The 15,411-nt window shown below is 34.4% G+C and overlaps 3 protein-coding genes across 3 annotated transcripts; all 3 read left to right on the plus strand.

The window, feature by feature from the left end:
- The first annotated feature begins 2,594 nt into the window (after positions 1 to 2,594).
- On the plus strand, positions 2,595 to 6,225 carry vps29 (VPS29 retromer complex component). The gene is made up of 4 exons (XM_065244178.1): positions 2,595 to 2,717; positions 5,136 to 5,327; positions 5,435 to 5,670; positions 5,766 to 6,225. The coding sequence occupies exons 1-4, from the start codon at positions 2,715 to 2,717 to the stop codon at positions 5,881 to 5,883; spliced, it is 549 nt and encodes a 182-aa protein (XP_065100250.1). The 5' UTR covers positions 2,595 to 2,714; the 3' UTR covers positions 5,884 to 6,225.
- A 2,218-nt stretch (positions 6,226 to 8,443) lies between these two features.
- gpn3 (GPN-loop GTPase 3) lies at positions 8,444 to 11,670 on the plus strand. The gene is made up of 8 exons (XM_065244287.2): positions 8,444 to 8,635; positions 8,798 to 8,906; positions 9,257 to 9,424; positions 9,796 to 9,920; positions 10,213 to 10,328; positions 10,410 to 10,506; positions 11,063 to 11,191; positions 11,365 to 11,670. The coding sequence occupies exons 1-8, from the start codon at positions 8,588 to 8,590 to the stop codon at positions 11,428 to 11,430; spliced, it is 858 nt and encodes a 285-aa protein (XP_065100359.1). The 5' UTR covers positions 8,444 to 8,587; the 3' UTR covers positions 11,431 to 11,670.
- Positions 11,671 to 11,931: 261 nt separating this feature from the next.
- Positions 11,932 to 15,405, plus strand: arpc3 (actin related protein 2/3 complex, subunit 3). The gene is made up of 7 exons (XM_065244179.1): positions 11,932 to 12,079; positions 12,477 to 12,576; positions 12,721 to 12,797; positions 13,053 to 13,121; positions 13,221 to 13,347; positions 13,486 to 13,580; positions 15,142 to 15,405. The coding sequence occupies exons 1-7, from the start codon at positions 12,074 to 12,076 to the stop codon at positions 15,202 to 15,204; spliced, it is 537 nt and encodes a 178-aa protein (XP_065100251.1). The 5' UTR covers positions 11,932 to 12,073; the 3' UTR covers positions 15,205 to 15,405.
- Positions 15,406 to 15,411: the final 6 nt, after the last annotated feature.

The following is a 15,411-nucleotide window of genomic DNA, read 5'->3' on the forward strand; positions in this document are numbered from 1 at the left end:
AAATAAAAAAGTCTCTTAAAACAAGCATACAATTATAATTTGCACATTAGGAGAAAATTAATTGTTTCAATAAAATACTTGTCTACTGGTAGAGACAATGTAATGTTATTTAAAACAAACAAACAAAAAAAACATTTGAGCTTCTTCTTTTATCTACTATAACTTTTATGACGTCATAACATCCTTGAATGCAAGAAAAGGCAATCACGTTTTTTATGTATGTTATTTCTTGTGTTTTCTTGTTTATGTGGTTATTATAATTATAATGTATGTTCTGTACGTTCTTTGCAATAAAAAAGAAAAGAAAAAGGAATCACGTACCATACCTAATCAATTTTTATTCCAAATACGAAAGAGTCGATTCCGAGAATCGATTCCTCTGTGTGATTTATTTATATGGGGTAATATTAAGTGAGTCATTCTATGAAACGGGTGCCATTTGGGTCCGCAACATTTGACGAGATGCATAAGGCACAAAAATGTCCCAAAATGTTCTTACAAAGCTTAAAGTTATTCATTCAAGGGTTCTTGTTAATATGATATATGATAAAAACACTATTCTTAAAGAATAACATACTATTTTTTATAATTTTGCATTAGTACATAGCCATTTTCACATGTCCGTGTTGACCAACATGACATTTGCATCCAAAATATCACCAAATAAGTTATGTATTTTTTTAAAAATTATATTGTTTTCATGATTATATTTGTGTCCCTTTTCACATAAGATACATTTTATTTAAAATAAACCTTATTTTTTGTAAATATTTGATGATTTGTGTGCGTCCCTCAATTTGACTTACCACCCCGTCACACTAACTTGTTTTATCTATAAATAATGTACTGTTGCTTTAAATGAGATCACAAAGCAGAAGTGACATCATTGGAGCCTTGTTGCCACCAAGAACAAAAACAGTCAAGCACTGACATTCCTCTACATTCTTTATTTGTTGATTTTTCGTGTTAGACAGGCTCCGTCAAGCTCAAAGCAACCACCCCGTCACGCAAGATAGAGAGGGAAAACTAATTTCGATATATTTTTTTACATTATTAATGCAAATAAAATTATATTTCAGATAGAATGCATGTATGCTAGGTGAGGAACTTGACCACATGGGAGATCTGCGGCCATTTTGGGATGATATTTACCATCCCGTCACATACCACCCCGTCACAAGTTTTATTGTGATGTGGTGTTAAGGGATGTGACGGGGTGGTTCTGATATAGACTAATAAATTGTTTCTGTTAACTTAACTCACTATGTCACTCAATCACTATGTCACTCAATCACTTTGTCACTCACTCACTTTGTCACTCACTCACTATGTCACTCACTCACTATGTCACTCACTCACTATGTCACTCACTCACTATGCCACTCACTCACTCACTCACTGTGTCACTCACTCACTGTGTCACTCACTCACTGTGTCACTCACTCACTCACTCACTCACTCACTCACTCACTCACTGTGCCACCCACTCACTCACTCACTCACTGTGTCACTCACTCACTCACTCACTCACTGTGTCACTCACTCACTCACTCACTGTGCCACTCACTCACTCACTCACTCACTGTGCCACTCACTCACTCACTGTGCCACTCACTCACTCACTCATTCACTGTGTCACTCACTCACTGTGTCACTCACTCACTGTAATGATGCTCTTATTTTAGTTTTTCACAGCATGACCAAAGTTTCCAATGTTAATGTTTCCCCTCCCCCAGTTTTATAAATATTAAAACAAGCATACCATATATAGATACACACTTTGTCCATACCACCTTGTCACAGTGAACCTATCTGTGACATCAGTTACCACCCCGTCACGGGGTCATTTTGTTAAAAACTTATGTAATAGAAAATACATTTTAAATAAATTAATGTTGAATGATGTTCTTGTTGTGTGGACTAATCAAATAAATGTAAGTTTATTTGTATTTTTTAAGTGTATTCGTATGTTTTTGTACAAACAATGAGGCCATTAAAATGTTGAATTCATATTTCAAGATTAAAAAACGAATAATAATTATTTAAATTAAATTATAGACTTTCTATTGATGGTTTCCAAGAAAGGGACATTTTACTATTAGGAAAACATTAGATTTTATAAATATATTTCTTGTTTTACTACACAGATGGCACACATATTGTCCGTGACGGGGTGGTAAAAGAGAGACTTCTGTGCCAGAATAAAACTGATAATATTATTAACAATTTTGTACCTGAGCTGGGAAAATATGTTTTTTGGGAGGATTAACAATATATTTAAAGTTGTAAGTAAAAAAAATCAAGTTTGTTCTTAATGAAAATTTGGAAAATTGCAAAGTGGAAATGGCACCCGTTTCGTAGAATGACTCAAGTGGTCAAGACGGTCAAATTGTCTTTAATTTGTCTAAACTTTTTCTTTTTGCACGTATCTATTTGCACTGTATCTATTTTACTAAATTAATAATAATACAAATATCTGAAAGTTAAAATACTCTTATATAAAGCAAACAAACATAAAGAATACATGATCGTTTCTTCTTGCAGTTGGCTTGTAGTGCAGGGCTTCTCGGCTCCATGGCTTTTTTAGTTGATGTTTAGAGGTTGCGTTAGAGGGCGCTGTGATGTTCTTGTTGTGCTGAATTTGAGGAAGAGTTGTGGCCTTACGAGTCAACATCAGCTTACTGAGGTCCTTCTCAAACTCACAGCTGGACAAAATGGTAAGCATACAATTTATTTAAAAGCCGAATTTATGAGAAGAGTCTGCTTCTCTTTCAGTTCATTTATATGAAGACTTCCGAGTAACGTTAGATTTGTTCAATATGCTTTCCAAAAGGCTGCGGCTACAGAGTCACATGACAGCAGAGAGCTAGCGCAGCTGAGTTATTTCATGTTGACTCCAGACAGTAGAGATTCAGGATGTTGTCAGTTAATTTTACAGAAATGCGTAAACTCTATTGGTATCCAAGTATATTCATTGCCATATGGGTTATGTATCCGTTTAAATGTTACAATACTTTCTATAGGTTGTTACTGTTGAATGAGAAGTCCGCTAGCCTACAGTGGCTAGCATGAATTTGCTGTGTTATCAGATATTTAAACGTAGTATTATTTTTTTCATCTACAATAAGTTAACAGCAGCTTGCCTTATAAACATAACCTAATATACTTAGTTAATTCTATAGAAAATTGGGCACCAATTGCGCTTAACCTTTTATAACTCGTGACAGTTTGAATGCTACATTTAGGTACTTTATGATGAAGTCACTGTGTTACTCAAATGTTTTGATCGAGAATGTCACTATATGTAAATGTTAAAATACTAATGATTAATATTTGTTTATCTTGTACAGTACTTGACTGTAGTTGGCACCTGTTAGTTCAAGGATATAAGGAATGTGAGCTTTTTAACCCTAAATAAAACAAACTGCGTGTAACACCTTATTTCAGATTTCCTGATGTATTATATCATACTGTAAAGAAACTTAATGCGATCAAATTGTCAATGCAATAATTACAGTATTTTAAATGAGTGCTGGAAAGTAAGTCATCATGGGTAACATGTAAAATCTTTGCCTTTGATATTTAAAGTAAGACTGTCTTACCTCAAGCTTCACACTAACTTGTTTGCTATTTATAACCATTAACCACAATCACCTAACATTTAAACTAATTTAAGTTTGCCCTTTTTTTTTTAAATATTTTTGTTCACTTTAAATTTTCAGTTTTCCTACTGTTCCACATCATCTTTTTTCTGTTGTTGTTGTTGTTTTTCTTTGCTGTGATCACTCTTCCACACCTCCTTCCTCACACTCTTCCTCACCCGCTGTTCCCCAGGCTGGTCACAGAGTAAGTGCATCTCCAAACCTCTCATGCTCACGCCCTGCTGAATCTCATAGTAATGCCCAATCTGGATCTAGAATGATTTTACTTCTCTTGCCGCTGATGTTGTTCTTTCCCCCAAAAGCTTGCAAATAAAATTTCTGTTTGATTATAAGGTAGAAATGACTTACTTAAAATCCTAACTGACTGAAAATTAAAGAATAAGGGTCATGCTAAAAATGCGGCATCCTTTTGTGTTGTATGCATATTTTATCTGTAAAGTTATGCATAGTTTAGATACATTATGCTCAGTATCAGATTAGAGTCAAACATTAGGAATAAAAAGCTCTGTTCAGAATGAAATACAAGAATACTGTGGTGTGGTACTGATTTATTAGTATGTGAAACCGTTCGAAGTAACAGTATTGCGCTGCATTGTTGTCAGATGACCTTATAAGCATATTGAATTCATAAAGAGGCATCCATTTGGGAAAATGCATGTATTTTGCATTTAAAATATAATTGGACTGCCAAAGGTAGATGTTGAAAAATGAGAAAATAATCCCTGATAGCTGATTATTCAGAATGATATCCGATATCAAAAGTTTGGTGGTTATATTAAATTGCATTAACTTAATTCTGAAGATAAAATCTGATTGTTATTCATTCATACCGGTATAATGAATATTGATATTAAACATTAAACTAAAGATGTTTTTTACATTTTCTATACACAGAGCTCAAATTCATTGCATTTTCCTGTTGTCTTTTGATTGACAGGATATATATTGGCCATGACTATCAGCTGTTTTTAAACTATTGGCTGATATATCGATGCATCTCTAGTTGAAAATTAAGGTTCATATCACATTTACCGATTTAACACACTAAAGATAGAAGGTCAAGTTCAGTGCAGGGCATTTTTGGGTATCATGTTTCAGCAAATGTAGTAAGTCAACTAGGTTTTATTAGGTTCCACTCTTTTTATTTATTTTTAAGTAAGCTTTGTATGGATAGATTTCAGACGGTGTTTGTTTAGGTGTAGAGTTCAGTTTCTTCATTGCAGACTTACTTGCCCAAGTCAGCAGAACTACCTTACTCTTTTTCTCAGTTAAAAATGTATGCTTTAACCTTACTGTTGCCTGAAGAAAACCTTATTACATTTTTACTAAAAAAAAATCCTACTGTATGCATTCTTGCAAAGCTTTTTTTCATACAGCAATCAATTGCTTGTGACTCTTCTTTTTTCTTTGCGCTCATCCTTTAGAAGTTAAACAGACTGTTTGTGCACTAACTAGATTCTGTTTCGCCAATAGCTGGTCCTTGTTTTAGGTGACCTGCACATTCCCCACCGATGCAACACTTTACCTGCCAAGTTCAAGAAGTTACTGGTGCCCGGCAAGATTCAGCACATCCTTTGCACGGGAAACCTCTGTACAAAGGAGAGCTATGACTACCTGAAGACACTTGCTGGAGATGTTCACATAGTCAGGGGAGACTTTGATGAGGTTGAGTTTTCCATTTTTTCACATCAAATTTATTGCATCTTTATTAATGTGTTTATGTACTGTTTTAACCAACCACATTGATGCATTTTCTTATTTTTTAATAACAGAACTTGAATTACCCAGAGCAGAAGGTGGTGACAGTGGGGCAGTTTAAGATTGGTCTAATCCACGGCCACCAGGTGATACCCTGGGGTGATATGGCCAGCCTTGCACTGCTTCAGAGACAGCTGGATGTGGATATTCTCATCTCCGGCCACACACACAAATTTGAGGCTTTTGAGAATGAAAACAAATTTTATATTAATCCTGGGTCAGCCACAGGAGCCTATAGTGCACTGGAAAGGTATAATGTTTACTATTTAGCACTTTCACATCAAGTAAAAGGTTATTTTGTACGGCCAATGTGTTAATCATTTGTGATTTTATCTTTTTTCACAGTAACATTACTCCGTCGTTTGTATTGATGGACATTCAGGCATCCACAGTGGTAACATACGTCTACCAGCTCATTGGTGACGATGTCAAAGTCGAGAGAATCGAATACAAAAAGTCTTAAACGCGTAGGATGGTTCCTGCTGCCTTTTTTCAGGATGCTAATCCTGCCATTCCTTCATATCTGAACCCACCGGAACGCCACCACAGAGAAAATGCTGTATCATAACACTGCGCTATGTTAATGTAATATATAATACTGTTTATATGTCATCAGATTATCATAGTTTGTTTGGGTTCGTGATCTCTGCAGAATGCAATAATGTAGTATTATTTGCATAATATTAGCAAGAAATAGTCTATTCATATGTTATATGCCCTATTAATTTTTTTCAAGGCCACAAGATGTGTTTTTCAAGGTTGATGTGAAATCATATTTCGTACAATAAAACCTCATGTCACATGAGCAGTGTAATGACGTTTATTTTTATCTTTTGAAACATTGAAGGAAGTATGCTGTAAGGAGGACCTTTTACTTATTTTTTTAAAGCATCATTTCATATAAATCTGAACCCGGGTGTTTTGGGTGTCTGTGAGAAGGCTGCTTTTAAGATAAATCTTATTTTTCATGAATGGCATATATTGAAAATAGAGGGAGGTTTTATGTAGGAAACAGGAAGTCCTCATTGCCATTGTCTGATTCATTGAAAGACCGGTCACTTGTGCGTCTACAGAGATATGAGCCTTTAAATGAAGATCAAAACTAGAGAGTGAAATATGTGCAATAGTAGTCTTTCCCTTTGCCTGTACTGTGTTTGTTTTTGGAAATCTTGAAGACACTCTATTAGTTAAATATCAGGATAACAATTAAACCTAACCGTTACTCACATATTACACAATATTTGTGTTTGGTTTAGGAACATTTTCTCAGCTGTGCTGGTTTTGAGGGATTTTAGGGAAGGTTGTTTTCTTGGCCCTCTCTGTAGGCGAAAATCTTCTGTGTTCTTTTGTCCCAAAAATTGTTGTAGTTTGAGATTCTGTGATGTGTTCCACTTCTGGGGAGTATATTGTGGTCACCCGTGGTTTCACATGTGAATTTAAGTCTGCCATAAAATATAGTTTTAATGTTATTATGCTGTTTGTGACAATACAGGCAGAATGATTCTCATGTTATATGAAGTTTTGACTGCTTACCTGTGCTGATGCACCGGTGTATTACATTGATATAATGTTGACAAATCAGCCGTCGCATATGATCTTTACTGTAAGCCTCTGCTATGCTGTATAAAAAGCGCTTCTGTCCTGGTGTAAGTCCTGGATGCTGAAAACAGAAGGACATTATTTTATACTGCAAAATGCAAATATCCAGAGTGAACCTATTTGCAGCATTTGATACGAACGCACAGAAATCATTGTAAATGTGCCTTTAAATGATATATTATCCAGAAATACCTGTAAAAACGGAGCATCGGTCATTGTCTTGGGGATATAAATAGTGTTTTTTTCTCGATTCTGTTCCACCACTTTTGCTGGTCTCTGCATTTTATGCCCAAATATTGGGATTGTTTTGTCTATAAAAGAAGACACTTAAATATTCAGTTACACTTCACACTACTAAGTGTCCTTAATTACTAAGCATACAATAGGTAATGGGTACACCAGATGGCTTGCTATACACATGACACTCTGGTTGTAATTATATGCGTGGTGAAAACTACCAAACAATGGAATGGCATAATGTTACTTGTATTTACAACCTTGAGTTAAATATTTAATATCAAAATTAAATCATATACTTTAGGAGTTTTGGGGTTATTTTTGAAAAAGAGCTATTTAGTTTTGGATTTAACTCAGTGGAGTCAGAGACTCTGGTTACTTACTAATACAGGTGTAATGTTTCTGTAATTCACACAGATAAAGCTCAGGTTGCTAGGGAGATAACATGGTTGTGTCTTAAGTTCAGATAAATGGCGCAATTATAATGTAGATGTACAGTGTATTTGTATGAAATGCTTTATGAAGAGTGTGCATTATAAAAATAATTACATTTAAATGAAGTGGTGGGGACTTAAGAACCCAAAACTGGACAGTAAAAAGCAGGAAAGTAAAACCACAAATTAAAAGTATACTATAAAAAGGTGTAAGTTCTACGTAAGTTTCTATAAAGGAACATAATAAAGTATATAAAAATGTATATCAAACATAATAAAATTATAGGAAGCAAATTAATTAATGTAAAACATTAATTTCCATTCATTATTATAGGTTCATCACTGTTATTTCACACATGTCATTAAAGTTAATGTACATCTGTATACATTTTATTAACAGTGTAAATGCAGCAATTAATAATCTACTAAGAAATGTGGTTAATAATAAAATAAGTTATTATTATCTTACCAACTTCCACGTTGTTCAGCCTAGATGACAAGAAATAACATTTTATTATATACTCAGAAATCTAAGAATTTCATGCAAAGAAACGCCTCAATATTTTCCTGGTCTTACCTTACTGGCAAAAACGACGTCTTGTGGTACAGATCACTTTTAACGCGGTTTTCAAGACATTTCACGTGCTTTTTCATCTTGAGGTGCTTGCTTAACCGTGACTTCTGAATTAGTCGACCTGTAACGCTTTCGACAATGCGCATGCGCGCGTATTAAGCTTTCTGTCCACAGCGGGCTTCCGTAGGCGACAGAGAGAAGCATGGCTGTTGTGGGATACGGTGACAATATTGTTCTAAGAAAAATATATTACACGTAGCGGTTTATTGGCAAATAATTGCAAACAACTTTTATCTCGTGTTGTTTGAGCTAAAGAAGCAACAATGCCACGATATGCACAGTTGGTGATGGGTCCTGCCGGAAGTGGAAAGGTAAAATCTGTACAAGTTGGACTAACGTTTAATAGTTTTTTTATTACCAAGCAGTAATATGGTTTATTTAAGCACTATTCTAAACAAAGTTCTGAAATGTTGATGAATGTAATATACGTGACATATAATGTGTCGCTAAAATATTATTATAATTATTTACAGAGTACTTACTGTGCCACCATGATAGAGCATTGCCAGGCCATTAACAGATCTGTACAGGTGGTGAATCTGGATCCAGCTGCAGAACATTTTAACTACCCAGTCATGGCAGGTAAGAAATGTTTACATACACAGTATGAATCACTAGACAAATGAATAAAATACAAAATATAAACTTGCCTGGTTGTTGTCCAGTAATTTGGTTCTTTAATGAAATTTTGTTTGTTACAGTTCCCCCTGGTCATATCTTAATTTTAAAAGATACATTTAAAAATAACTTTATTAATAATTGAGATAATTCTGTATTCCTGTAGCTGAGTTGGCAGAGCATTACGCTAGCAATGCAAAGGTCATGGGTTCAAACCCAGGAACACATACTGTTAAAAGAAACGAATAGATTAAATATACTTTCGATTTGGATGAGAGTGTCTGACAAATGCATAATGTAAATGTTGTACACAGATATAAGAGAACTAATTCAAGTGGATGACGTTATGGAGGACGATTCCCTGAGATTTGGCCCTAACGGAGGACTGGTCTTTTGCATGGAGTACTTCGCCAACAACTTTGACTGGCTGGAAGAGAGTCTTGGTCACGTGGAGGATGACTACATACTATTCGATTGCCCTGGTAAGAAGCTATACATCCTTATAATAATTAAAGGAACAGTATGTAGGATGGTGGCCAAAACTGGTATTGCAATCACAAAACGTGTGGCTAAAACTGGTACTGCAATCACACAGCTGGTGGCCAATATACCAAACGACAACATAAACATCAGTTGAGGGCTGCAACTCCACTTTTTGAATGACAATATCCTGGCCGGACTGCTGTTGTCAGTGTTATAAGTATTTGAAATGAAAATGATTTCTTAATGTCTAGTGACATATCAGGGCCATTTAATGATTAATTGATATACATTTCTTACATACTGTTCCTTTAAACTGTGCTACTGTTGTAGGTCTGTTTGTTGAATGATAATTGTGTTGTTTTGTTTGCAGGTCAGATCGAGCTGTACACTCATCTGCCTGTTATGAGGCAGCTTGTCGAACAGCTACAGCAGTGGGAATTTCGGGTGTGCGGGGTCTTCCTGGTTGACTCGCAGTTCATGGTGGAGACATTTAAAGTAAATTGACCAAATTATATATCTTTTACATTTGAAGAGTTATGTTATCATGTTTTTTTATATTGTGCTATTTAGCTGTATTTTTTGTAGTAATGAAGGCTTAAATAAGAACAGTTTGATTGATATTAATTAGAATACACAATTAAAAAATGAGTTTTTTGAGGAACCAAACTCTTCATAAATTGTTTAGTTTTGCAATTTTTGATAAGCAGATTGTTTTTATTGCATCTGTAAATTGGGTTTTTTGATTATACTTGATAAAAACTTGATATTTGTTTCAATCCAATTCTAGTTTATTTCTGGAGTGATGGCTGCCTTGAGTGCTATGGTAACACTAGAAATAGCACAGGTCAACCTTATGACCAAGATGGATCTACTCAACCCAAAGGATAAGAAGGAAATAGAGAAGTATGTTTCTAAATTACATAGACTATAGCAAAAGACCGTATATACCATGCCAGGGTAACAATGTCTTTTTTTTATTTACAGATATCTGGACCCAGATATGTACTCCATGATGGAAGACAACTCTGTGTCTTTGAGAAGCAAGAGATTTGAGAAATTAACTAAGGCCATATGTGGTTTGGTAAGATGACCAATTAAACAAACCCCCATAGAGAGCAAATATTAAAGACCCCATACATTTGCATTTCACGCAGTGTTCACCCCTTTTTTATTTTGTTATGTTGCAGCCTGATCTTACAATCGTTTCAATAAATCTTTGTCCTTGTTAATCCACACTCAGTTCCCTATAATAAAATAAATTTGCAAATGTATGAAAAAAAGAAAAACTGAAGTATGATACTGGCATAAGTATTCAGTACTTCATTGAAACACATTTGGCAGCAATTACAGACCAAAATCTTTTATGATGCTACATGCTTTGCACACCTGGATTTTCTGCCATTCTTCTCAGCCATGTTCAGTTCCCTCCAGAGATGTTTGATAGGATTCAAGTCAGACATTTATAGAGTTGTTCCCAAACCACTCCTATGTTATTTCCTGTTGAAACAGGCATCTTGATACTTCTGGAGACTTAAATATTAATATTTAGCACCCGGTAAATTACTCCGATACTTTAGGTGTTTCTAAAACTGTGAGAAAAAACTTTTAACCAATAAGTTTTTGTTGTTTGTATTTAGATTGATGATTACAGTATGGTTCGTTTCTTGCCCTTCGATCGCACTGATGAGGAGGGCGTCAACATCGTCCTGCAGCACATAGACTTCTCTATACAATATGGTGAAGACTTAGAGTTTAAAGAGCCCAAGGTTTGTTATTAAGTTTACTGCAATATTCTGTGAACTCATGTTTATTTGCTAAAAGCCAAAGTAATCAGTGATATTGGCCTGTTGTCAATAAACAAATGTTTGGCATGTTGTTTTAGGTCAGGTTATAACAAAGTTAACATTTTATGCATTTACATTTGCATTTATTTTCTCAGGAACATGATGAGGAACCCAGCAACACAAATTTTGACGAGTTCTTCCAAGACAAAGCAGATTCTTGATCAAGTGGACTTAATAATGGCATTGGATAGTTTCCCACTAAATTCTGTAGTCTGAAACCAGACTGATTTAGCATGCATTTTACTGTCCTGATGATCATTCAGAGATTTGTCCATCACAGAAATGTTATGTCTCTATCTTGATGTCAATATCTAAAGAATGCAACCCTAGCTTGTGCTGTCTCAATCCTCACAATGAGTTTTATGAAAGTATTCTTTTTTTTTAGAATTGTATATTTATTTTTGCAGTAAAACTATAAAAATGACAAATTTGAATTGTGTATTGTTTTTATTACTAAGTATATTATAGGTATATCAATATAGTTATTTGGGCAGTATATGTACTTCATGCGAAAAAAAAAATAATTCTGTTTATGGAGGCAAATTATTAAGACTTGTTTACACGAATGCCCTCGTTGTACTTTTTAGACAATAAAAATTTAGTAAATATTTTGAAAATAAATGATTGGAAAATAATCGAGCAGGAAGTCCTTTAGCGCCCCTCACTGGATATACCCGGATGTTGCGCTGGAATTTGCACCGTGGAAACTTCCGGTATCGGTGTAGGGTGGGACAGCGGAAGCGGCGGCTCTCAGCTTTGACATATACATTTCGTCTGCCAAATTTTGGGACATAATTTACAAAAATGCCGGTAGGAAAACTTTAAACTTGACTACCTCAATGATGGACGTTTTTGTGTGCTTTATATACAGTGTGTTGTGTCGCGTCCTTTTAACGGAAACGAGTGAGAAATACACTTTAGCTTTATTAGCCGTGTAGCTAACTAATATATACACTTACTCGTTTATCGACATGTAACATCTTTTTATATACATTTATTTACGCTGTTAGATTTGAAGTCATGCATTAGTGCTAATGATACGCATGCCAGTATCAGAATATGATTGTTGCATCTCTGTATACGACAAACAACTGGATCTAATATACACATCTGCATTCAGTGCACTGATAAGTTATATATAAGTGATAAAATCAACATTTATATACTACACGTTTCTTGCAGTTTATCCGATCTTTTGCTTTTTTAGGCTTACCACTCAAGCCTGATGGATGCAGACACCAAACTGGTGGGGAATATGGCATTACTGCCCCTCAAAACACAGTTTAAAGGTCCTGCACCTAAAGAAAGTAAGACTTTTTTTGATATACGTACTTTTTTTGCTTGAATCTGCCAGTACTGTAAAATTTAAGACACAGGCGATACTTCCATAAATGGTCAGCATTGGTAGAGCATTTGACTCATCTGCTGTTTCTTCCTGTTTCCACATTTAGCTAAAGACACAGATATTATCGATGAGGCCATCTACTACTTTAAAGCCAATGTTTTCTTCAAGAACTATGAAATTAAGGTAAGGGATGGCCGATGTTGTGCAGCAGCCTGTACAGGAAGCATTAAGGAGACTGAAAAATGTACTTGCGTGCCTTAACATGCGTTCATTTGAGTCTATTGCTAGCAGGATGTGCATGGATATCTTTAGGTTGCTTTTGGAGCTACATACGTATTTATACACATAAAATGCATTTTACCTTTTAGAAGGTTAAAAATTTGATGACTGTATTTTTTAATACTTTTTGATTTGAAATATATAAAATTCTTTTGATAGAACGAGGCTGACCGAACTTTGATCTACACCACTCTTTACATCTCCGAATGCCTCAAGAAACTGCAAAAGGTAACGATTGCAGAATAAAAGTTATGCCATTTGATTTACTTATAGTTAATCCTTTATAGTTGAACTATAATATGAATACACCTCTATTTATTATTTCAGTGCAGTTCAAGAGGTCAAGGAGAGAAAGAGATGTACACACTGGGAATCACCAACTTTCCCATCCCAGGAGAGCCTGGCTTCCCTCTGAATGCAATGTATGCTAAACCCTCCAACAAACAGGAGGACGGTACGTGTCAATTGTTTATATTTCAGGATGTTTTTCATGCATACCAATTGCATTCTTTACCTTTCATTATGCTAACGATGAGAAATTATCTCGCTGATTACCATTTCAAATGAGATATTGTTTTTGTTTCCTGGGCAGAAACAATGAGGGGTTACCTGCAACAGATCCGACAGGAGACAGGACTGAGATTGTGTGACCGGGTGTTCGACCCTCAGACAGACAAACCAAGCAAGGTAATGCTACATAAAAATTATCAGTCAAATAAAGGCCATCAATGAAAATTAAGCTACATAATTGGTGAATCTAACAAAACAAGTCGTATTTCACCTAAATATATATATATATATATATATATATATATATATATATATATATATATATATATATATATATATATATATATATATATATATATATATATATATATATGAATTAGAACAGAGGCAGACACTACTTAAGTATTTTTACTTTCTACATAAAAGTACATTTTAAAGTATTTATATTTTTTATTTTTACTCCACCACATTTCATAATTTCAAGTTTTTAGTTTATATCAAATATTTAAGTACATTAAACATCTAGTTTTTTTTTTACTTAAGTAAAAAGTACTTTTGTTAAAGTACACAATTTTATGTAATTAGGCATTAAATTAATTTTAATATGCAATATAAAAAGAATACACAGCAGGATTCTATGCTTTAGAATGTAGTGAACATTTTTAGTAAAGTACATTTTTTCCCAAGACAAACACTCTGATGAAGCACAGATGCTTGGAAAATTTAGTTAAAATACTCAAGTAGTGTATTATATATATATATATATATACATATATATATATATATATATATATATATATATATATATATATATATATATTTATATATATTAAAACATGTCTTTTTATTTCAAATCATCATCACTGTAATGTGCAAAACTAACTCAGGGCTTTTTATTAAAACCAGCACTACTTAACCCCTTCAGACCTTTCAGGTGTTTAATCAGTGTGCCTTATTTTGATTGGTTGATCAGCATTTTTATTGGTTTGAACCACAAAACGTGATGTCCATTCCAGTGGACGCAGGGTCTGGAGGGGTTAAAGATGGCATGGTAAAAACTACCTTGGTGTGCACTTTACAGTTTAATCTTAAAGGGATAGTTCACCCAAAAAATGAACATTTTGTCATCATTTACTCAAGTTGTTACAAACCTGTATACATTTCTTTGTTCTGCTAAACATAAAGGGGTGGTTTCCTGGACAGGGATTAGACTAGTCCTAGACTAAAACAAATGTAAGAGCTGTCCAAACTGAAAACAGCTTGCACTGACATATCTTAATACCAGTGCCCTTTGTTTCGCCTCAAAATGCACACAAGTAATGTTTTTAGTAAGGCATGTTTGTTAAAACTAGTTATATTTCCTAATTAAACTAAGGCCTAGTCCTGGTTTAAGATAATCTCTGTCCGGAAAAACGCCCCAAAGAAAGATATTTGTAATTAAGCAGTAAACAGAAGCACCATTGACTTCCATAGTAGGAAAAAATACTATGGAAGTCAATGGTGCTCAAAAGCAGGACAAAGAAATTTATACAGGTTAGGAACAAACTGAGAGTGAGTAAATGATCAAAAAAATTTTATTTTGGGGTGAACTATCCCTTTAAATTACATCAGCGTACTGTTTAATTGTCATGATTTCATGAAAGACATTGTAATGTAAAATGTAAGTGTCTTATTTGTTTTACAGCTTAAATGACATATCATGGACATCCCATAATTTAAATATCAATTTCTTTTTCAGTGGTGGGTGTGCTTTGTAAAGAAACAGTTCATGAACAAAAGTCTGTCTGCACCGGGCCAGTAACAATCTCAGGATCTCTCTTGGTACTTTTGTATGGATGGAATTTGTCTTTAATGTCTGTTTTTCCTTAAACATGTGTGTATGCGTTTACTCTGACTCTGTAAAGAAAGGCATTTTTTACCAATGATATCAAGTATATTTGATTTCCGGCCTGTCGTCGTATGTAACAGGAGCTGATCAAATAAAATCCATTGAAGAATACAATGTCTC

Source organism: Paramisgurnus dabryanus, chromosome 18 (assembly GCF_030506205.2).
Source record: "Paramisgurnus dabryanus chromosome 18, PD_genome_1.1, whole genome shotgun sequence".
NCBI lineage: Eukaryota > Metazoa > Chordata > Actinopteri > Cypriniformes > Cobitidae > Paramisgurnus > Paramisgurnus dabryanus.